General features: G+C 41.9%; 1 protein-coding gene across 1 annotated transcript; it reads left to right on the top strand.

Annotated features, from left to right (window-relative positions):
• The first annotated feature begins 495 nt into the window (after nucleotides 1–495).
• Nucleotides 496–24,176, top strand: OGA (O-GlcNAcase). The gene is made up of 16 exons (XM_082310461.1): nucleotides 496–1,068; nucleotides 4,854–4,905; nucleotides 5,243–5,340; nucleotides 6,530–6,660; nucleotides 7,345–7,516; nucleotides 8,230–8,328; nucleotides 8,518–8,802; nucleotides 9,354–9,512; nucleotides 10,791–11,401; nucleotides 11,799–11,973; nucleotides 15,633–15,718; nucleotides 16,586–16,690; nucleotides 18,317–18,402; nucleotides 19,393–19,585; nucleotides 20,991–21,150; nucleotides 21,907–24,176. Exons 1-16 carry the CDS (start codon nucleotides 882–884, stop codon nucleotides 22,041–22,043), a joined length of 2,736 nt encoding a protein of 911 aa, XP_082166587.1. The 5' UTR covers nucleotides 496–881; the 3' UTR covers nucleotides 22,044–24,176.
• The last annotated feature ends 71 nt before the right edge of the window (nucleotides 24,177–24,247 follow it).

The following is a 24,247-nucleotide window of genomic DNA, read 5'->3' as shown; positions in this document are numbered from 1 at the left end:
AACATACACAAGCGTAACATCAGCCGGACTGTGCTGGCTGGGAGGGAGGGAGGGAGCGGCTGTAGGGACTTCTCCCCCCGCACCCCACCCGCGGCCCCTTTCCACACTGCGGCTCGGTCTCCCATCCGCGCCGCGGCCCCCACAGGCCCTGCTTAGCTTACGGGGCCCTGGCGGTGCCGCGAGAAGTAGGTCACGACTCAAGGGAGCCCGCGCTGCCCCTGCGCAGGCGCGCCGCCGCCCGCGGCGCATGCGCGGAGCCGAAGGAAACACCCCGGCACCGCTTCCCTACACAAACCCCACTGCGCATGCGCCTTCCCCCGCCTCGCGCCTGCGCGCTCCCCCGCCACCGCCGTCCCCCGTCCCCCGCGGCCTCCCGCGCATGCGCAGGGGGCCGACAGCCGCTCTCCGCGCAGGCGCCTTGGGCAGCCGCGGCCTCGCCCCTCCCCCCACCGCCCCCGCGAGCAGGCGCAGTGCGCGCCCTTCCGCGTCCCGCGCATGCGCCCCGCGCGCCCCCCGCCCGCTCCCTGAGGTAACTCCCTCTCCTCAGTCCCTTGTTCCCGCTCGAGTGGCGCGGTCCCGGCGGCGCGGCGGCGGGCGGCCCATTAGGCCGTGGCGGCCCGCGTCGTTCCTCCCCGCGGAGGTTGCAGCTTCACCTTCGGCGGTTCCTCTGCGTGACTCCGAAGCGGGGCGGCTGCGGGCAGAGCGGTGCGGACCGGTTGGGGCCGGTTCCCCGCGCAGGCGCAGGGCCCCGTAAACAGGAAGCGGCGGCGGCGGCCCGGAGCGGCGGAGACAAAGGGGTTGTGGAGAGGGGAAAGGAGGGACTCGGGGTGGCTCGGCTCGGCCCGGCCCAGCGAGCGGGGGTCCTGGCGGCGGGCGGCAGGATGGTGCAGAAGGAGGGGCAGGCGGCGCTGGAGGAGCCCCAGGGCAGCCCCAACCCGGCCGGGGTGCCCGGCGCTCCCTTAGAGCCGCCGGGCGCCGCCGCGGGACCGGTCCCGGGGGGCGAGGAAACAGACACCGAGACGGAGACCGCGCTGGGCTCCCGCCGCTTCCTCTGCGGCGTCGTTGAAGGTAAGAGCTCTCGGGGGGGGTGTCCGATATCCCCGGGAGACTGGGGGCGTGGAGGGACGGGGCGCGGGGCACGGCGGTCTCCCCGGGGCACTGGGGGTGTTTGGGGGGGCCGGTATCCACGGGAGGCTGGGGGGGACGGGTCCCAGCTGGCGCTGCTGTTCCCCTCCTCCCCGGCCCGGCCCGGCCCGGCGGAGCCCGCTCTGCGAGCAGGGCGGTGCGCGGTTCTTGGCCGGGGCTCCCTCCGCTGGAGAGGGCTGGGGGGCGGGGGCAGCCGCGGCTCCCGGGCGGGGCTGCTGCCCCCGGGGCTTGCGCTGGAAGCTGCTCGCTAGCAGGGAGTGCCCTTTGATGGCAGCTGCTCGGCGGGGCAGGCCTGGCACCCCCGGCGGGCCGATGATTCCTAACGCAGGCTGAGGCAGTGCTGTGGCTCCTTTGCTAGTACGTGTCTAAAGGGGGGGGGGGGGGGGGGGTAGGGGAGAGAGAGAGAAGAGCTGCTGTGCGATTATCCCAGCTGTACATGCTCTTCCTGCGCGCCAGAGGCTCAGATTCAGTTTCCTGGGTAGGGAATATGTGGTTCCATAGACATCTGTTCTGGAATTAATATTAAATGCTCCTCGTTCTCTAAAGTGTTGTAGCTTACCATTTTAATTGCGCTGTAGAGCAGTCCTCTTCTGTCTTTTGGCATAGTTGCAACATTAAAAGGTTTAAATTGTTGCAGAAGCTGTAGAATAAAGGGACTCTTTTTGCATTTTTGCAGAATTTATCTGCATTTGTGGCAGGTCAGCTAAGGTAGATGACTGGAAGCCAGCAAGAAAAATAGTTTATTCCCAACATAATAGTTGGTTTGGAATTATTCTAAATTCCTGTGGACTGCTATTATTTCTGTATCTATAATGAATCTCCAGTAGGAGAACAAAATGATTAACAGATGGAATGGAGAGGGAAACAGGCAGTTTATCAAAGTCAGTATCTGCGTTGCTTGCAGAATGCCTTTTGTTCATATCTTAAAAAGAAAAGACCATTTGGCTTCTGCAAATGTCACTGTGCGAAGTGCACTAGGCCCAGTTAATGCCTTTATTTTTTAGCACTTACTAGGGCTTAAATACAGTCAGCATGGAGAGAGATGTCTTTACTTTATTAATAGACTTAATCCTGTGAAGATAAATGCTAAATTGAAGGCTTTGGAGACAGATAACAGTGAACAGAAATACAGATTGCAACAGCGTGTTTTCTCATGTTCCTGCCGATACACCTTGACCATGGATCACCTGTTCATCCAGGTTTATATTGGAACCACTGCATATACCATAATCAGTTTTCTTGTCATCTTAGTTACATTGTTGATCACCTCTGTATGTATTTTGGTGCAGGTGTTCTTGACTGCACTGTGCATAAAACAAAGCAAGAAAATGGCCTCTGCCCAGTGAAGCAGCCTAACGCAAGTTAGGCGTTAGTAGTCTAACATTAATATGTGTGCAGCAAAAAAGGGACTAGGAGAGTGTTTAAAAACAAACAAACAAAAACAACAACAGAAAAACAAACTTGTGGTGAATGAGGTAAGCAGTAGTGGGTGAAAACATCTGTCTCTTTAGTGACTCAAGGGAATTATAGGGGTAAGAGAAAAACAGGGATTAACTTCAGAAGTGTAGATAAATACTTAAACATAGTGCAGCAGTTAACACAGACTAGAGGTATGGTGAGATTAAAGCAATGAGATGGAGAGTCTGGATCTTTTGTAGAAAGGGGGGTGGGAATTGGCCAAACACTGGGTGAAGATATGGGGTGCGCACTCTAAGTATGTGAAGAGCTTATGACAGGTATCAAATTCACTGTTTTGGGGAGTAGTAAGACCTAAGATAGTACTGGATGCAAAGCTTTGGTACTCTGCTTCCAGGATATCCTGGCTTTTAGTGATGGAGAGCGTGGTAACTGGGATGAGGTATTTGGCATGATCTGTTGACTTTGTATTAACCTGACACACAGTCTTGAGGGAGTAATACAAAACCAGGTCGATTTTTAGTTGGACAGAAAGATCCAAGAATTGTCATCAGCTGGTGACATTAGTAATCTAAGAAATGTGGCGACAGATGGAAAAGTATCGCTTCGGATTAGTGTGTTCTCTTCAATCTTATTTAATTATTTTTTGTTATCTAATTTTCTTTTTTTTTTTTTATACTAGGCCCCTTCTCTGCTTTAGGCTAGTAGATCTGAAAACAGTAGTATCATAGGTAAAGCAAAAGTGATCTGAACAAGTTATGAGACATAGGTGGTATTCATTAGGTATCACGGTATTTCATTCTTTTTGTGGGTTCTTGAGCTTCCTCAGGGCAGCATCAGTCAGAATTAGGTAATGCTAGTGAAAATGAGAAATTTGTTCTGGGTGAAATAAACGGGGAGGTTTTCATGCCTTGCAGCTGCTCTCTTGTTTGTTCCTCTGTTTAATTGTCCTCCCTTTGTCACTTTGCAGTTTGTGAGGAGTAGTAGTTGCTCAGGTTTGCCACGTCGTGGTGCCAGTTGTTCTAAGAGCACTCTTTGAGAGACTAATTCTTAAAACTTGAGCCTGCTTTAAGCTTCTTAAAAGAGCATTGTTCACTTAAGAGGTAACTGCAATACTTGTTAATGTATAGCAAATGCTTCAGTTGCATCAGTTTTGAGTTTTGAAAGGTTGTAGGAGGGTGTTTTTGACCTCCATGAGACCAAATATTTACAGATTTACAACGGTGAATAGCTCTGGAAATGAAGATATTGTCTACCTTTTGAACTGGTGTTCTGTGGGGACTTGTGAACTTTGTGTATTAGGAGCATCATTCATCACTGAGTGGCCGTGCTGTTTGAAAATAAGAGCTTATTAAATTTCAGTGTTATTTTAGTCTCTGGTCTTTGCAGAGACTGCCAAGCTGAAGCTTTGTTTTGAAGTGCCCACTTGTGGTTGAACTGTTTCCACATAGGTCTAAGTGAATTTACTTGACTAAGAGTGCATTGAGAGTGCTTTTTAAAGTATTATGTTTCTAGAATGTAAGGATTAGATTTAAAACCAGAAGCAGTTACAATTTCCATGGAATTCCATGACACTGAATATACACTATTTTAAAATCACTTGTAGATGCTTTTATATGATTATTCAAAGAGATAGTCTTAGCTTGTAAAGATGTGGGAATTGTAAAGTAAGATACCAGCTTGCAAGTTAATTTTAACAAGGAGCCTATTAAACTGAACAAAAGGGATTAAATCCCAAGCATTTTGTTGACTCACTTGCATGTTTTTTTTAATTATGTTGTCTATCTCAGTATGTGTTTACATATTCTGTGTGTCTGTTTAGCATTGTAATCTGTACCACTGGTTAAGCATTTCTGAGCTGGTAAATATTTTCGAGTGTCTTCAGTGTTCACATTACAATCAAATCTATTTTGTAGGTGTCTGGAGTGATACTTTAATTAGGTTATGACTCTTCAGTCTGCTCTTATAATAATGCTGACTTGACTTGTCAAGGGCATATGCTCAGGAATACAGTTTGGATTCTGAAAATTAATTGCTTCAGTGGCCAAAATGAGAAGACCTTAGATCATAAGAAATGAAATAAGTTATAATTGCATTTTAAATTTAGATCAGTTTAGCTTATTACACTTTCCTAACGCTAACTAGATTTTTTTTCTTTTTCCTTTCTGTTTTGGGAAGCTTTTTGATGAATGTAGCAGAAGAGGAAGAAAATGGTGGGTTATAATATAATGTTTCATGGAGCAGACATAATCTAACATCTAACTGGATAACTTTATTCTTGTTTCCCGTAGGATTTTATGGAAGACCTTGGGTTATGGAGCAGAGGAAAGAACTTTTTAGAAGGCAAGTCATGCTTCCTCTTACTGCAGCACATTCCATCACAATATAATCATAATCATCCACTTGAGCCTGAAAAGAATTATTGTTCTAACCTAGAGCAGCTTTTTGGCTAATATCGATGTTCTTGGGGGCTCATGTTCACCTTTCCATCTTGCCTAAACCAAATTTGTCCAATATCAGTTGTGTGTAAAGTTATTGTGACTTAATAGTATAACACAATGTTCAATGAAGAAAAAAATAAATTCGATCAAGTAAAAGAATTAAATTAGATCAAGTAAAACACAGAATTCCTGAATTTGTAGACTATTCTCCCAATGAAGGCTTTTCCCTATGTTTATAGACTTCAGAAGTGGGGACTAAATACATACCTGTATGCTCCAAAGGATGACTACAAGCACAGGATGTTCTGGCGAGAAATGTACTCTGTGGAGGAAGCAGGTAATTGCCTTTATTTCCCCTCTCTGTTTTCTATATGCTTGTGTGTGTTTAATTACAGTAGCTGTTTCCAAAGGTGAGTGGAGACCTGTTCTTAATACCCTGCAGATGTATTTAGTGGAGCTTTGGTACAAGCATGGATTTACTTCTTTTAACTATAACTTTACAGATGATTTCTAAAACTGCTTTTGAGGCTTTGTCTTAACGAGATGTATTTTTTTCCAGGGAAAGGTTGCTCAGAATTATTCCTCTGGCTCTTGAACATCTGGGCCATATTTTGAAGTGGGAATTATTTGCTTTAGAAAAGAAAAAAGATTGATGAGCGAAAAGCATGCTCTTTTATGTGATTCATTAAGTGCTTGTCTCAATGAAAAGAGTACCAGTCAGAAAAGCAGCTTCTGACTATTTAGTCAGAACATAAAAGACCTGTTTAAGCTGGTGTGAGGCTTTTTATCCACCTCTGGCATTTGTGGGATCTACAGTGTTTTATTAGCCTGTGGGGATTATCATTTTCCTCGGGTGAGGGGAAAAATGATACTCGCTTGAAATTAAATAATCCTTCTTGGAGGCCACTTTGAATCACTGCAGAAATATAATCTAAAGGATACTGCAAGATAATTGCCAATAACAACAAAGATTATTAAATATTCTAAAAATAATTCTCTTTATTCATTCGATGGAAGATTAAATTTGAAGTTTGTTTCTTAAAGCAACTACTTCTGCACAGTGATGTTAAAAAAAGCCCTTTTTCATGTGCCCTGAGCTTCAGTTGTATGAATATACGTGAATCAGTGTCATGCAGGGTGGTGTTACTACATTGAATTGTCTCTTAGTATGTGTGACAAAAGTGGAAAAAGGGAGTAATAATTCTAGAACTGTTGGTGCGCATACTGTAAAAACAGACTACATCCAACATTGAGATAAAAGAGGATTTTTTAAATCTTTTGAAAATTTTAACATGGAAAATAATAATACAAGGACAGTTGCTATATTCCTTTTGGCATAATTTCTGAGAACTCTTTCAAATAATTTGGTGCTCTTCGCTGTGTTAGTTTTAAGAAATTCCAGCAGATTATTTTTTTATTATTATGCAGATGCAGAGGCATCTGCATTTTATAACTTACTTATAATGATGTCTGAGGGGTTTTTTTAATTGTTAAATCCTTCTGAAATATTTGTATTTGATTTCCAGAGCAGCTAATGACTCTAATATCAGCTGCACGAGAACATGAAATAGAGTTCATCTATGCAATCTCACCTGGACTTGACATCACTTTCTCCAATCCTAAAGAGGTATCCACATTGAAACGCAAGCTGGACCAGGTAAGTGTGACACAAACTAATGACAGCTGCAGTGCTACTTAATTTGAAAACTTTGGTACCCTGCTCGCTCTTGCAGCTTTTCACTGGCTTCTTTAATGTTTTCAGCGCTAGCGTTAGTTTGGATGCCTCCAAACAATTCCAATCAACGTGTTCAGGTTACATTGCAGAAGTGGCCAGTGATATCTGGATTTAAAAAAAAAAAAAAAGTCTCATCTTGTATTGGTTTCTGAAGGCTGTTCTTGGGAGCTTGTCTTCAGAGTATTTTAGGGCCTTGAAGCCAAGATGCATTTCTTAAGCAAGAACTCTTATCCATGGTAAACACCTTTGGAGGCAGACCTGACATACTCATCTTCTTTGTTCTCATAATTGACTTCTCTCTTTTGTCCAAAAGCTATTACAGAGTTAGCTTTTTTTTTCCCAGCTGTCTGTCCAGTGAGATCAGCTTTGGATTGTTAAAACTGGAACAGGTTGCAGATCTTTAGAGGTCTAATCTTTGTGAAAAGCAGAGCAGTGAATTGGAGATAGGCATTCATTGTGATTAGATACCGAAGTCTGTCTTGCCTCCCCTACCTTCTCTTCCCCATTCCTGTAGCTTTTCCTTTTAAAAATTCTGTAGTTTGATTTTAAGAAAGAAATAAAAATAACTTAAAAAATTAAGCCTTTTGCTCTTTTCTCTTGTATTAGGTTTCCCAGTTTGGCTGCAGATCTTTTGCACTGCTGTTTGATGATATCGATCACAACATGTGTGCAGCAGACAAAGAAGTTTTCAGTTCCTTTGCTCATGCTCAAGTCTCCATCACAAATGAAATTTATCAGTATCTAGGAGAACCAGACACATTCCTTTTCTGTCCTACAGGTAAAATGAGATGAATCGTTTAGTTCAGCCTTAAAGGAGGGGCCCTATTATCTTACTGATTGAAAAGCTGGTTTAATATTTAATCATTGCTTTAAGGAGTATTTTGGGGTTGTTACAAAGAAAGGCTCAAGTGATTCAAATATATGCAGAGGTTTTGCCAGATCTACACATCTCTGAAAGGCTTAATGCCAAGCAAAGAAGGCAGCTTGACAGAATGGTTCAAGAAGTTTGAACTGAAAATTAGGTTAAAGGAAGACTTCTATTTGACTTGTACCAAAATCTTTTTGCTTCTTGATCTGGCTAGCTGTTAGTTTCTTAGAATTTCTTAAAGTAGAGGTACAGCACAGTCTGTGCTTGCTTCTGTTATTGGCGCCTGTTTTTAATAAGATTACCCACTTCTACTAGTCACTGAGTTGCTTTATTTATTTATTAAAACTGAAGATGACTTGGACTTTATTAGGTTTTTTCCTAACTTTGACATTTGAGCAATTTAAAATACATTCTCTACCTTTCTTTTCTGATATTTATGCTAAGTATCATTCATAATACCCTTTTTATTTATACGTTAGACTTTTGAGCCTTTCTTGATTAATTTTATAGATGCTTCTTTCCTCAAATGGTAGTATTCTCTCAATGTGTTTGTGGGATAGTTGGGCATGTTGTCACATCTGTGCATCCTTCTACTAACAGTGACATTCTCTTTTCCTGTACAGAGTACTGTGGAACTTTTTGTTATCCAAATGTTGCCCAGTCGCCGTATTTACGGACTGTAGGAGAAAAGCTGCTCCCTGGCATCGAGGTGTTATGGACAGGTAAAAATTGTTTGGTTTGGTGGCGTGTTGTGGTGGTTTGTTTTTGGGTTTTTTTTTTTTTTTTTTAATTTGCTGTTGGTGTTAAAAATTATTTCTCATAAGTATTTAGTAAAATGAACTGTCCAACTACTTGGGGGTTGAATCTTCAAGTATATGCAAAGCCCTCTGATTATCCTGTTTCCCTCTTAGGCCCGAAAGTTGTATCTAAAGACATTCCAGTAGAGTCCATCGAAGAAGTTTCTAAGATCATCAGGAGAGCACCAGTTATCTGGGATAACATTCATGCTAATGACTATGATCAAAAGAGGCTTTTTCTGGGGCCTTACAAAGGTCGGTCAACTGAGCTCATCCCTCGACTAAAGGGAGTTCTGACCAATCCAAACTGTGAATTTGAAGCCAATTATGTTGCTATTCACACACTTGCAACCTGGTACAAGTCTAACATGAATGGAGTGAGAAAAGATGTGGTGATGAGTAAGTACGCGTAACTGTTTGCTGGGATCTATGCTTAACCATGTATGTCATACTGATTGGTTGTTTTTTTTTTTTTTTTTTTTATTCTAGCCTTTCCTTACCAACTTTTTCATTTTAATATCACCTAGAATTTTTTATCCCATAAGTAGGCAGCTTTGTTTTATTGACTTCCTGGGAAGTATCTGTAGCACATGCTATCAGAGAATTTCTTAGTCTTGAGAGGTATCTGTGGTTGTATAAAAAGCACTCTCCGCAAGCAATTTTAATGCCCAAATTTGACGTAAGTGTCCATGAATTTGATTTCATTGGAACAGAAGCAGTTCAGATCAAAAGAGAAACTCTGAATGCCAGAATATCTAGTTTCTGCATACTGTTTCTGTGTTGACATTGATGGTGACCATAGTTTTCCGTTTTGTCTAATTAGAATGTAATGCTTTGTTCTTCTTTGTGAAATAAGGCTGTTGGAGAGTTCTTGAATGCCTTGTGTAACATGACTTTTTTTTATTTTAAATGAAACTTGCATGATAACTTTTTAAAACTTGTCTCTGTAGCTGATACTGAAGACAGTACAGTTTCTATCCAGATTAAATTGGAAAATGAGGGGAGCGATGAAGATATTGAAACAGATGTTCTCTACAGCCCACAAATGGCCCTGAAGCTGGCCTTAACGGAATGGTTGCAGGAATTTGGGGTACCTCAGCAATACAGCAGTGAGTCTGATTTGGTATTATTCTGGGGTTGGTAGAAAAACGGGGTTAAATATTTAGTACTTGCATTTCGATTAAAACTATTGTATAGATCCTGGCAATTTGTATACTTTTCAGTTGGAAATATTTTCTGCCTTATTAATTGGGGAAACCTTAATAAAGAAAGAATAATGCTTGGCATTCTGCAATGTGCCTGTAGTGCCCCGAATGATCAGCAGAAGCAACTTTAACATATGATCCTTTGGTGCTTCTGATAAAAGACAGGAAAGAGTCTGGATCTTGCTGGTCCCAGTTGTTACAGACTTCCACAGGACCTGAGAGAACGGGAAGAATAGTCGGTTTTTGAAGTGGGTGTTAGATTATTATAAACATTAGTTCTGCCCCAGAAGAGTCCATGTTCTTCCAGTTGTCTTAAGATGGCTTTATTTTTCTGAGTTTCTGTGTACAGAAACCAGCTGGGTTCCTTCCGGCACTGTACACCTTTCTTGTAGCAATGGGAGCTTGGGATCTGAGGTAAAATCTGTTTTTCTCAAATGTGGGTTTGAGGTGGTCAGAGCGCCCTTCTCTGATAACTGGTTGTGGGATGGCAGAACCTCTTCTGCACCAGAGCAGAGTTGGGAGGAGTTGCCCTTTTGAACTGCTGTAGGGTTTTGGATCTTTCTCAAACTCAGCTGCAGCAAAAACATTGGGTGAGGAGTGGTAATTAAGGTGTCATCTTCTTCCATTTTCACAGAATAGATTAGGTTGAAAGGGACCTCTTGAGATCTCCTCGTCTAACCACCTTGCTCAAGCAGGGTGAGTTTAGAGCAGGTTGTCCAAGACCGTGTCCAGTGAGGTTTTGAATATCTCCATTTTCCCTAGGTTAAAGATACTTTTTTGTAATTGAAATATTTAAGCATCAGTCCTTTTATTTTGAAGTATGTTCTATATCCAAGTAAAACTTTAACAAATCAGTTGATGCAGAGGGGAAAAAAGTTAACTTTGAGAGCTTTTTATTCTGATGGCATAGTCAGAAATGCTGCTGACAGCACATAAATATTAACTAATTTTCCTAACTTTTTCCCCATCCTATCCTTGCTTACCGGTTATGTGGAGGGGAAACTTGAAAAAACAAAGTCAGTAGTTAGTATTACAATGACAGAAGTGAACAGGCAAAGTACCAAAAGGAAGCTGCACTGATCAGATGCACTGGCAACAGAATCGTCCACGGTTTGCAGAAGTTGCTGATTTGAATGTTAGTTGGCAGATATTGAAAAGTCTAAACTTGTTTCTTATTCTCAGGTAGGCAAGTGGCCCACAGTGGTGCTAAAACTACTGTAGGGGATGTAGGGCCTCTGGTGGCACCATCCTCTTTAAATGCAGCAACTGTGGTTACCACCGTTTACCAAGAACCCATCATGAGTCAGGGGGCAGCGCTGAGCAGCGAGTCACCGGCCTTGGTAAAGGAGGAGGAGAAGAAGCAATCTGATGAGGAACCAATGGACATGGTGGTGGAAAAACAAGATGATGCAGACAAGAATGCTAATCAGATATTGACAGATATTGCTGAAGCCAAGATGGCGGAGGAGTTGAAGCCAATGGATACCGATAAGGAGAGCATAGCTGAATCGAAGTCCCCAGAGATGTCTATGCAGGAAGACTCTGGTAGTGACATTGCCCCTATGCAGACCGATGAGCAAATTAACAAAGAACAGTTTGTGCCCGGGCCAAACGAAAAGCCTCTCTACACAGTAGAACCAGTGACTTTAGAGGACTTGCAGCTTCTCGCTGACTTGTTTTACCTTCCTTATGAACATGGGCCCAAAGGTGCACAGATGCTGAGAGAATTCCAGTGGCTCAGAGCAAATAGCAGTGTTGTCAGTGTTAACTGCAAAGGAAAGGATGCTGAAAAAGTGAGTGTGAATCTTGTTTCTCTCCTTTTAAATGAAAATCCTGAGCAATGTTATTTGTTGTCTATAATAGACTGGTGTTCCACTTCCTAGAACCTGAAGGGTAGGGTATAACTAACCACAGGTCACAGTAACTTTCATTTCTGCAGTGGAATCTACTGTTTTAAGCCCTGTATGCTGTGTAGCTATGAAGGCAGTCTGGTGCCTGCATTTGTCCAGTCATCCCCATGCTGGCCTCACTTCTCACAGCCATAGAGAGTACCTGTGAGTCGTGTGTGGTGTGGTAGTCCGTGCTGGTAAAATGAAGAAATGAACTATATGGTCTGCCTCCATATTTAAAGCACCTCTCCTCTCTTGAAGGCTGTGTTTGATCTTGTGGATCTTTTGCCTCCATTCATAGATAGAAGAATGGCGTAACCGAGCAGCCAAGTTTGAAGAGATGTGCAGCTTGGTGATGGGGATGTTCACTCGTCTCTCCAATTGTGCCAACAGGACAATCCTTTATGACATGTACTCCTACGTCTGGGATATCAAGAGTATTATGTCAATGGTGAAATCTTTTGTGCAGTGGTTAGGTAGGTGCATTGGGAGCCATTATAATCCCAGATAGTGTAATATTTTTTTTTTTTGTTTTTAATTAGCCCACGGGGAAAACAAAAGTATTAGGCAAATGTGTTTTCTCGGACATGGGGTCTGGTCTGACCCTCTTTTAAAGGTTTTCCTGTCTCACTATTTGAAGCAATGCTTGCTGTGAATTTGCTTTGGTATTATAAGTGAAGCCTGCTGGATGCTTAAGATTGGAGACCTTGATTTTTCTTCTTGGGCTAATGAAACTTGAATCTCATCTGACACGTAAGTGTTGACTTTACCTTACTCTTGACTGAATGCACACTGGACTATGCCATGTAACTCCTTGGATACCCTGGTGTATGATTGGAAATGACACTACGAAATGTGACCACATCAGCCATCTGCTGCTTGCTCTGTCTTGATAACATTATTGCTGTCTTCAACAGAACAATTGCAGAGGCGACCTTTCAATGGGCCTGGCCAAGAGGAAGCCGATCCTCCCAGCCCTGTGCGCATGCGAGCTTTAGCGTAAGGCTATTCTGGTGCAAAATAACTTCCTTTAAACACTTTCCAAATTGCTGATTTTTAAAATTTTTTAATTTTTAAATTTTTTTTGTAATGGGTGGAAACTGTGGAGCTCTCTAGACAGATTTAGTCTGAGACTTAAACTGATCTTGAAACAATTTTATCTTTTTTTTTTTTTTTCTTTTTTTGTTAATGTGTGGCTTCTTGGTTTTGTTTGGTGTTTTGGTTTTTCTGTTTGGTTTTTTTTGTGGGGTTTTTTTTTGTTTTTTTTTGTTTTTTCCTGAACGATTTTTGGGGGATCCTGAGTTGGCAGATAGCACCAGCATGGCCTGGGTAATTCTAGTGACCTCATTTCACTTTCAGGTTTCAATCCAACTGTAAGGAATATGCTGTGGACTTGCTTGACATACACAGCAGGCAGCAAAGCTGATGGTCTCACGTCACACTTTTTGTAGCTGTCGCAAACCTCACAGTGGTTAACCATTACACAACCTTGGTCTGATCCTAGTGTTTGGATTGTCTTTAAATGATATTCTTAAACACTGGCAGGTTTAAGCAGGGACAGAGAAGACGTGTTAAGTCATCAAGTCAGTCCGTGCTCAACAACTTCCTGTGTTTTGTGCTTATTAAATATCTGATCCCTACATCTGTATGGTTGATAAAGAAGAGGAGCTTTTAAGACTGCCTTCTGCAAAATACAGAGAAGAAAACTAGCTTGGGAGGAAAACTCGGCAGCATTGCAGTATGTTAACATCTCTGCCTAATGCTGTTTAAAAGCTTTAGTTCGTGCATTTTTACAACCAGTGTAACGCAATTCCCCCAACTTTACTATTCTTGCTGTATGTTGGCCTTTAGCTGGAAAGAATGCTCTCTTTTTTGGTAACTTAGATCTGTTTAAAACTCCAGGCCAAAGCTCTATGAAGAGAACAGTGATTCTTGTGATCTCTAAATGCTGAGGGTTCAACTTAAGGCTGCCTTTCAGAATTGTCAAACTACCTACTGATTTCAGCTGAAATTCTTTGGTTTTCAATGTCCTTGTAAGGTTGGGTTCAAGTCTTTGAATGCACCAAATATTTGAAATAGTTTACATTAGAAGCCAACTCTGTAAATACTAGCTCTGTTAACTTTGGCACTGCTCTGTTCCAGTACTCAAACTGGTATTAGATAGTTGAAAAATTAATTTTAAGAGTTTTTCACATGTACAGTTTAATACTGTTATGCTAACAGTGCTTCTGTGAGAGGGGATGCTTTTGTCTTCAGCTTGCATTTTATCACTAGTGTGAATACATCTAGAGCAAAGGTCTTTGATAAAATACATCATTACACAAAGCTAAGTACATTACAGATCCAAACAAAGTAGTTTTCACAACGGTGTGCTCAATGGTCCACTGAATGTTCACTTTCTTCACCTCTCCTCCCAAGTCCAGCTAGCATTCAGTCCCTTAAATTAGTGTGGCTGTACAGTACTATGGATTACTAATGACTTCTATTGTCTTCTTCCCCATTGTGTACAGATGGGAGAATCCTCAGCACAAGTTTCTACTGCTATTGGATGGACAGCGCCAGATGTTCACAGCGCGTCGTCATTAATTAATTAAAATGGAAAGGTTTTGTCTGTGAGGCAGCTCAGATAGATTAGATATGCAATAGGCATGAACTGAAGTCACATTTGCGCAGCGACTAAGGCATTAACTATGTTTTTCATTTATACAGCTCTTCATTCACGCAGCTCTTTACTGTAATAATTGGAAGTGCTAGTTAAGTTGTAGTCTCAAAGGACAGACAGATACTGTCTTCCAAGTTATTGACTAAACCTCCTTGTGAAGGGTATCTTTTTACGTGAGAATTCTAAAATGTGGGAGTAAACCAAATTCAAATTCTGTTGCTTGGATTGTTTCTGAAATTTACCATACTTAGGGTAGTTTGTATTTAACATATATTCCTAAACTCTCATAAATGTCAAACTTGGCACACTTTGGGACTCTCTGACTAGCACAACATACTTGTCTGTACTGATCTGAGACTGTTACTTGAACAGGAGGTAGATTGCTGTCCACAAAAGGAAAAGAGTATTTGCGCTGCTCATCTTGTCAGAAAACTAGGCGGGTAATTGAAATCTCCACTCCAGATACCATGCTGCTTTTTTTATCCAGAGTTGCCGTTTATGTTAGTTGTTGAAGGCTGTGGTGCCTTGCTGGCAGAACAGTATTAAAAGTCAAACAGCTAATGGAAGTTTCTTTTCTAAAGCAAGCGTAAACTAAAACTGAGCACTTCAGTGGGCCTGCTGTGGCTGGTCGATCAGCAGGGACCCTGGTGCATCTGATATGCTTGAGGAGGAAAAAAACCCAAGATGCTAAAAAGCAAAGCTAGTATTACCTGTGGCCAGCAGGGTGTACTAGTTAAATTGCGAGTTAATTCCAGTTAACACTATTTAGCTTTTTAATGTGCCAGCAGCATTGTGAAGGTACGGCCTGGATTATGTAAATCTGTGTAGTCTCTTGCAAGAATATTGTTTCATACAACTGTCCTGGCTGCCTGAACTGTTCCAGACTGTTTGCATATATCGCCAGTCCTAGTTTTCTGACAAGATTAGAAACAATCATTACTACAATGTGACTTCAGAAAGGTCCATTTTTTTTCAAGGGGCTGTGATAATGGCATTTCTTTGATCTAAAATGTACTATAGCAATTGAGCTATAATGTACTCATGTATTGAGCTATAAATGTATTCATAGCTATTGAGCCACGTAGCTTCCAAGATGTTATCTTTTCATAGATGAAATGGATGTTTCTGCTACAAATATCCACAAAAAATGTACAAAATGTCTGGGAAGCTTTCATAATTGTGCATGGCATCATTCTTGTGCCTTCTGGTCTGGAATGAGGTGTGTTAGCTGGATCACCTCACCTGTTCTTAGACTAGCCTGTTACAGGCAATAAAAAATTTGGAATACCGTAATTAGCGCGCAAGCACAAAATCTTAGTAAATCATACATTATTACAGCCTCCCCCCCAAGCCCTGGATTCTAGCTCAGTTAGAGAGCTTTTTCCACAAGTGTGTGTTAGCTTTTTGGACATGTTAGACACCCAGGAAATCCCCCTTCTCGTAACATTCTCCGCTTGGATCTGATCTCAACAGGGTGTCGTAGTCAATCTTCAGCACAGTTCTTAAGTGGAGACCAAGAACCCTGGGCCTTTAGAGGTGGTCTAGCAGGAGAGTTCCAGGTATCAATATGACTTCACAACTGAATGACATTTTCTTTGTTTTATGAGAAACCTTTTGTTGCACATCAGAGGTCTGGAAGGATTGGTCTGCCGAAGGCTTTCTGGTCCAAAGCCCATTAGCCTTACAGCTTGGTTTAAAATAATTTTCCTCCCCTTTCTACAGTAATTTCTCAAGGAGATGCTGCCTGTCCCACGCGCATGCGAAGCGCAGCGGCTTTAGTTGTACATTTCACATTGTTTCTTTGCAGGTCGCACAGCATTTTTATCTGCGCCCGCAATTGCACAATGCGCGCATGCTTGTCTGCCGATGGGAATTCCATGAGCAAAAGGAATAGTCGTCCAAATTTTGGTTCCTCTCTAAAGGAAGCTGTAATGCGCTTTGTTGCAAAGATTTCAATTGGCAAAGATTCTTGAATCGCTGTTTATACCATGTTCAAATTTGTTCATGGATTTTTCAGGCGCTATACTTTTCCCCCCTCACAGGTGCTCTGCGCGCAGCAAATTGAGTCAGCGCATTGCTTTTGGGATAAAGCGTCTCCTCTGGCCAGTTAACCCTCTTCAGACCAAACCTTTCCTCCTGACATTCTATGTTCTTATTCAGAGACAGTGTAGATATGATTGGTAAAAAGTATTTTAAAGCAGATAAGATTAACAGACTCTTAATGTGCTGTTTCAATTGTATATTTTAAAACACCAATTGGATATTTTCTATTCAAATAAGGTCTTTGCATTTGTAAAGCATACCAACCCCACCTTCTTCTGGGGTGCCTGCAAGTAGCAAATGTTAATTTGGGAGTCTGCAGTGCACACCCAAGAGCGATGGGTTTTGTCATTCATACAGTCATATTAAGTATTTTGTTTTCACAGCGTTTGCTGCCTATCGATGGGGCAAATGACCTCTTTTTTCAACCACCTCCATTAACACCCACTTCCAAAGTGTACACCATACGACCCTACTTTCCTAAAGATGAGGTAACTGCTTTTGACACTTGTCGCTGTTGTCGCTAGTGATGGGTTTCCTTTTGTGGCAACACTGGTTACTGCTGAGTCCCTTCATCCCCTAACGAAACAGACGTCCCCGTACCTTGCACAAGGCAGAAACGCAGGCTCATAGGAAAACAGGTTAAGTGGCTTGCCTGTGGCTCAACAACATGCTGTGCGGACGTGTACACCTGCATCTTGATTCCCAGTCTCCCACCCCACCGCCTTTTTAAAATCTGTGAGTGCCTTCTCCGTTTCTGAAAGGCAAGTTAAAGTTGTTCGAGGCTGGTAGAGGAATTCTTGCAGTGGGGACACATGCAACGGATTAACCTGAGGGGCGGGTGCGCGTACCCGTTTGCTCAGTAATTATCATGGTAACGGCTGGTGTTCTCGGAGCTATACAGGCAGAACAATGCTGGTGCGTCTCAAAAGGTAGCTGCAAAATGGGATGATACTTCAGCCATTCTTAGCATTTTAGTTCCAGTTGTAAAATTTTTGGTCTGATTTTTGAAAGAATTGTTGTCAAATCTGCTTTGGAGTATTTGATACTTTGAAACCAGGAATTTTGTATTAATCATTATTGATTGGAGCTTTTTCCCCATTTTTTCCGCTGAACAGATCTGTAGTGTAGTTTCATTTCATTCCTATTAGTTTAGCAAGAAGAATACTTGAAACTAATGTGTCAACCAACAGTTAACACGCTGTATGGATGCAGTTTAAACAATGAGAGGATTAAGGTAGCTTGTGCTTTATATCTTAATGTGGCTACATTAAGATGAAACATATTTCCTTTGAAACATAAGTATTTAGGTTGAGTTTGCAGCAGCCCAAATGAATCCTGACTTTGAAGCCAGTCAGACAGACAGGGCGTGCCCTTTACCTGCTGGTTCTAGGCTCTGTCCTGTGCTGTTCTCGCTGGCGGTAAAGCAGCCTTTTCCATACCTTAGTGCAGGGCTCTACCTAAGCTGGTTTGTTCCTTTGTAGGCAATGGACTTGATATTTCTAAGCCACCTAAACAATTGGTGATGCCGGTAAATATGCAGTCGTAAAAAATAATTCTTCTGAGCAGGAGTTCCTGTTTTATGAAAGGAAGCTGGAGACATGTCAAATTCAAAGCCTTTTTGTTGAAAAGTGTAAAGTATCTTATTTAAAGTGTGACTGATACAAGTTTACTCTTTAAAGAGAGTCAGCGGAAAGCCTTTTAACATGCAGAAAGTCAGGGTGTGTCTGTCCTTCACAGTGGTTAAATTGTTGCACTTGAACATTGGATGTTTTGAAAAGGGACTTTGTAGCAAGGGTAGGATCTTCACTGAGTGTTTGGTAACTAACCCTCAGGATTAATCTTGTGCTGTTATAATGTGCAGGAGGTTGACCTCCAGCCTTTCCTTCCCAGCCTTCAACTTAACCTCAATGTTCTTGATAGGCAGCTTTAAGAGTTACTGTCGGGGAGGGGGGGAAGATAGATCCTTTCTCATAGATGGGTACTCTTGTTCTATGTAACTTAAATGCCTGTCAGCACTAGTTTACAGTGGAGATGTTAATGAAATCTCTCTAAAACAAAGTTGTTAGCTTTTGAATGCGACTGATGACTTGAAATCATCTCTTCTCTCCTCTTAGGCATCTGTATATAAGATCTGCAGAGAAATGTATGCTGATGGAGCTGATCAACCCTTCCATAGTTTACCAGATTTAATTGGAGACAAGTATGTATTAGGAATGGATGACCTACAGAGGTGGTTCTGAAGGATGGAGTCCTGACACTGTATTTAATTTGAATTTTTAAAAGGGGGGGGAAGAATGCGAAGAGCAGTTGATTTAAAAAAAAAAAAAAAAATAAATCTTCCCTCTGCAGGCCTCAGGAGATTGAGGTTTTGGTTTCTTAAAGATACCATTGACAGTTCTGTCTCAGTTTATGCTCTGGTCACCTGTTGTGAGCTGTTAGAAAAAAAGATAGCTGAAACCTCTGTATTATGAAATCTGTGCATCGTAGTATCCTATTATTTCAGATTTTGTGAAAGTATATCATGAGAGTGTCCATAGTCTGTAGATACCCTCTGGTATTTTTTTCCAACCAAATGTAGTTCTTCAGATAATTGAAATCTTTTTTGAGGACCAATCTCCCAGCTGACTGCCTTGAGTTTTTTCTGAAATACATGTTATAGGTTACCTGTACCAACTGTTAAAAAGAATAAGCAATGACAAGTGAGATGAAGTTAAAAAAAAAAAAAAAGGCACTAAATCTGAGCTCTGAAATGAGCTTTGAGTTTTTTTTAATGTCTCAAGTGTTTAATTTGGATAGAACTTTGTAAAGAGGCTGCTCTGTGAGTGACAGGAAGGTAGTTAAGAAAGGATGTGTAACTGGTATCAAAAAATACCCAAAAGAGAGGATGGAAGATCAAGGAGGTAATGGCAGCAGAGAAATTGAGGGCAAAAGGTGAAGGAAGTTTGTGTCTCTGGTGAGTCAGAAGAGCAGTGTGTATGGAATTAAATTGTGGGATCCTGAGGTGCAGATGTTGCTTGTAGCAGAGTTTTGACAGCTGATCAGTCTGTTAATGCTTTGTAGGAACTAATTCCGTGACTGGAGGACTCTGTCACTTCTTTGGTTGACCCTAGAGTCTCCTCCAGAGTACCTGAAGAGCATACTTGTTCAAAGCGACCTTCTTTTGACTGAATTTGGACTCTTCTTTCTGCAGGTTAGTAGGAGGTCTGCTCACCCTCAGCCTGGATTACTGCTTCGTCTTAGAAGATGAGGATGGCATATGTGGCTATGCTTTGGGAACGGTTGATGTGACTCCTTTCATTAAAAAATGCAAAATGTCTTGGATCCCTTTCATGCAAGAAAAATATACTAAACCAAATAGTGACAAGGAACTGTCTGAGGCAGAGGTTGGTGTAACCCACGAGATCGGAACCGTATGCTGAACTCTTTCTTTCCAAAGCAGGCCTTTGTTTTTCTTTTGCATTTTCAGCTTCCATGTAATTAAATTTTCGTACCTTTCTGAAGTCTTTGAGCATGGTATCTGACATCTTGGAAGCTGACAGTAAGGTTATTCACTACCAGTCAGATACAGCTGTGTGTTGTAATACCCATGAGGTGTACTTTAGTAGTAATCAATGCAGTAAAGGTAAGCCACCTTAATCTAGAGAAAATTACATTTTGAAAATAAAGGATTGCTTCTACTCTGTTCTCCTGCAAAATGAGATATTAGTTTCCCCATGCTGCAGGTGAGGCTAACCCCTGATAGTCACATCAGTTTAAGTACGGAAAACAAAGAGCACTTGGTTTTGATGTTAAAATGTATGAGCTATTTGTGGAGTGTGACAGCTGTAAGTGGTGCAAAATGACATCTCACCTTTAGCAAGTGCTAAAAATCAGTATCTTGAATTGTTTCTGGAAGAAATTAGAAAAATTATGTCACTGAACTGTCATAATAATAAAGATTCTAGCTGATGCATTCTTGTCAAGGAAAGAAATGTGTTTAATACTAAGAGGTGCCGATCCACACCTGCGTGTGGAAGGAGGTGTGGACAAAGCTGTAGTAGAGGCAGGCCCAGAAACGCCACTTTCCCCTCTGAAGAGGGAAAGAATACTTTCCAGAAAGCAGAAAATGTTGGTACGTTATCCCAGGATTTCTGCTGACTTGAGTGTATTTCAGATTTGGCTTTATCTACTTCTGCGTTACCTCAGTTGATTGTTCCATTCCCATAAGTGGGAATGTGACGTGAGATGTTAACTTCATGCAAAAGACCTTCCTGGGTGATTGCAGTAGTCTTTAGTGATCAAGAACATCCTTTAGTGATCAACAAGGCTTATTTCAAGCTAGAGACAAATTTGCCTTTGTTGGGGCAAGTAGTCGAAAATAATTGCATGGACATGAGAGATGTTTCCAGGCTGCTGTGAACCAAAGAATACATGTGGAAGGTTAGGACACTTGGAGCTAAAACTGCCCATGTAAGACGGAAAGAAAAGGAATATCTGTGCACAAACTGTTGGTTATGGGTTGGCTTATGGTTTTTTCTCACTTGAAGTGTGGGTCACTGAGAAACCATGCAAGGAGTCTTGCATTCCTCCTTTGACAGTCTGAGAAGCTTCTGTAGCCTGCCTTTTTATGTGGAGGGCAGAGAGCAATTCAGCAGGTAAGGAACAACGTGGCCATCAGAGGCATAGTTGAAAAGCTGATTTGGAGGTATACGCTGTGAGCAAAGCAGCCTCCCTTAATAACGATGAATGGGGGAGCAAAAAAAAAAAGCTGGATAATGATTAAATGTCTGTCTCCCACGTTCTTTTCAGAAAATAATGCTAAGCTTCCATGAAGAGCAAGAAGTATTGCCAGAATCGTTCCTTGCCAACTTCCCATCATTGATAAAGATTGATATCCACAAAAAAGTGACAGATCCAAGTGTGGCCAAAAGTATGATGGCCTGCCTGCTCTCTTCTCTAAAGGCTAATGGTAAGCTTCTTGCACTCAAAATTCCTTGTTTTCTAACTGCATGTTAGTTCTAGGATGCAAGGCAAACTTGGGATGGTTATGTTAAACGTCCTGTATTAGCATGTCAGCCTGAGATATTTGATTCCTGCCGTAGTTGGCACTCTAGATTCGGATAGCTAACTTCTGCTGCTGTCTTTGGTAAAAGGTAGCTTTCCACTTTAGCCGTTATCCTGCAAATTAGAAAATAGAAAGAACGGAGGGAGCAATTTGGCAATGAGAGCACACATTTTTACATCTTGAACAACGCATAAATGTTTATATTTCCCCTGCTGGCATTGGTAATGATGCTTTTTCTTATGTGTGGCAGCGTGCACTGGTGGGTAATTACCAAAACCTTCAATGTGGGGAAGTACTTGGCTGTCTGCCTTACTGCGCACCTGAGGTTCGCGGTTCCTTTGCGCGATTTGGTGCCCTCTTCTAGTGCTAGTTTCTGAGCCAGCATCAGAGTTTCAGGATGCTTTTATGTGAAATAAAAGGTGTGCGGAGGGTTTGTTCAGACTGACAAGACATCTGCAGTGTGTAGTCCCTTTAGGGGATGGTCAGCTATCTTGCTGTAAATCTGGTCTGTTTTGAGCACTGCGCTCCATGTGGAATTGGATTGGTGACTTTATTGGGTTTAAATGTTAAAATAGGGGGGAACTCTAGTAATATTTGATGTCTGGGCTTTTTGCAGTAACTCTTCTCCTACAGTGTTTTGTTTCTTTCTTCCTTCTTCAGGCTCCCGTGGGGCTTTTTGTGAAGTGAGACCAGATGATAAAAGAATCCTGGAATTTTACAGCAAGCTGGGTTGTTTTGAAATTGCAAAAATGGAAGGATTTCCAAAGGATGTTGTTATCCTTGGAAGAAGCCTGTGAAGTGCTTGACAGTGAACTGTTCCAGTACTGTAGTCCCTTAAGAGCTGGGCAGGTAGTGGTGGGGATCTTCATATGGTCTAGCTGCACAAAGCCAGCTTGGTAGAAGGGGCTATGCGAAAATCACCCATCACACATTCAGACTGTAATTTGTTGGAAGGGGATAATGCTGCTGAAAACACTGTTTTAACAAAGAGAAACCTTGTCCTCTCCTGGTCCTGTGTGAAGTGCCAAGGAATCTTGCATGGGCTATAGCTTCTCGGAGGAATCCCTCTCAGTCGGTGCTGCAGTTGACGACAGCTCTCTGCATTCACCTGGCAACAGAAAAGTGGTCTCTGGCAGAAGTATCCGTAAAGGTGCAGGTTTTTTCTCTGTCATAGAGCAAGATGTGCAACTGGAAGTTGCAGAAATGGGAGGGATTGCTTGTGTCAATCAGCAAATTTAAAGATAAGTAGCTACAGTTCTATTTTTGACTATCTTTATGCTTGTTGATAAAGCAATGACCCGTTGTCACTTCTAATGACCATTGGTTCAAGCTTTGTGCTTTGTTAGGGACAAATGTGCAGTGGTCTGTGGCAGAAGTCACTTAATGACAAACTTGTAAATTTCAGTGTATATAAACTTAGCCGTATGCTGACTAACTTTTTGTTTACCAGTTTTTGTAACTTTTTTCTTTTGAAAAGTGAAATGGTATAGGTCCAAGATGGCACTTTTGAATAACCTAAAACCACAACGGAGAACGAATCTGGCCTCGGCACTGACCCTTCTTATTGTGCCTCGTATCCAGGGCTAGAAACTGCCCGCCTTGGGTAAGGGGAGCAGATCCCAAATGATCCTTCCTTCGGGCGGCAGTTTGTCACTGCTTGAGGTTATCATCGTTCTCCTGGGACTGAAACAGCAATTCACAGGGTGGTCTGCTGAACCCCATAATTTTGGTAACATTCGCGTGGGATTGTGGATGAAAGACGGTGAGAGGGAGGGAGCTGGCCCACAGCTGGGATTTGTCCCTGGAACAGTCACCATGTTTCAAAGCCTGTTCGTACTAGTTTGATTAAATCAGGGTCTTCAAGTCCTGCACATTTGTATCAAATAACTTTTCTATAAGAAATGCCACAATAAGCACATTTTTACACATTATTTAAATGGTTACCTACTTTTAAATGTTCCAAGAGTTTAATGTTTTTACCCAGGACTGATGTGTTTGGCTATGGGATGGAATCGGCGTGGTATGGGATCTGGTAGTGAGGTAGTTGCATCATTTATGAAATCGGTATTTCACAGAAGTCGCGGTGTCCCAGATACGTAACTGGCCAATGGTATACACCTTGCAGTACCGTGCTGCTTCACCTGCTGCCATCAGCTGTCTTTATCTTCCTTTTTAGTTTTCCTGGGTGTTTTTTTCAGTGGTGCGCGAAGGAAGTTCAGTTCCTTTTACAAGCCGCCAGCTACGCAGAAGAAGTTGGGCAACCTATAATGAACGGCATTAAGACTGCAGCGATGTTGTCTGCGACCTGTAAGGAGATGCTGTGCTTGGCCTTCTGGTGCAGTCACATGCAGGATGTTTTGGGGTTTTTTGGTTTTTTGTTTTTTCCTTTGCAGAATGTGAACAATTTTTTAATGCGGTAGCGAAGTATTTAAGTTGAAACAAGTTCATTTCATTTTTTTAGAGAGAGATACGGGGTTGTGCTATGGGATTTCATGTAAGTCAGAGCTGAACGCCACTAGTTTTTATACAGCTTTGAGTGCATGTTGAGTAGCTGATACCTTGGTTTATCAGGTGGGAGAGTTTTGTTTCTTCATGGATACCAGAGTCAACTTATTTTATCTGGATGCGTAACATTACAGCATAGGATGCTCGTGGCCTTATTTCTTGGCTTTTAAGGAGTTGCCACATTTTCTCTTCCTATGACTTTGTTATTATTATAGAAGTTAATTGTATAAGCCTATGGAATGTCAGGCCAATACCATCATTCTAGGATTGTAAAGTGATATGTTGACATATCTTTCATGGTTATGAATTTTCATTAAGGTTGGAATGCCACTTTCATTAATCTGTTTTTAGATCAAAAGTATCTGTAGCAGAAAAAAATGACCTGTAAAACTGTATTTGAAGACCATGCGAGAAATAGAATAAAAATTGAGAAATGAATGTAAATAAGAAATGTGTATTTTGTGTATGAGCTTCCAGAACCAGAAGCGGCTCAGCA

This window comes from Platalea leucorodia (assembly GCF_965183815.1).
Source record: "Platalea leucorodia genome assembly, chromosome: 4".
In the NCBI taxonomy this organism is placed as follows: domain Eukaryota; kingdom Metazoa; phylum Chordata; class Aves; order Pelecaniformes; family Threskiornithidae; genus Platalea; species Platalea leucorodia.
The sequence above is the reverse complement of the archived record's forward strand: the minus strand, read 5'-3'. Positions and strand labels throughout refer to the sequence as shown.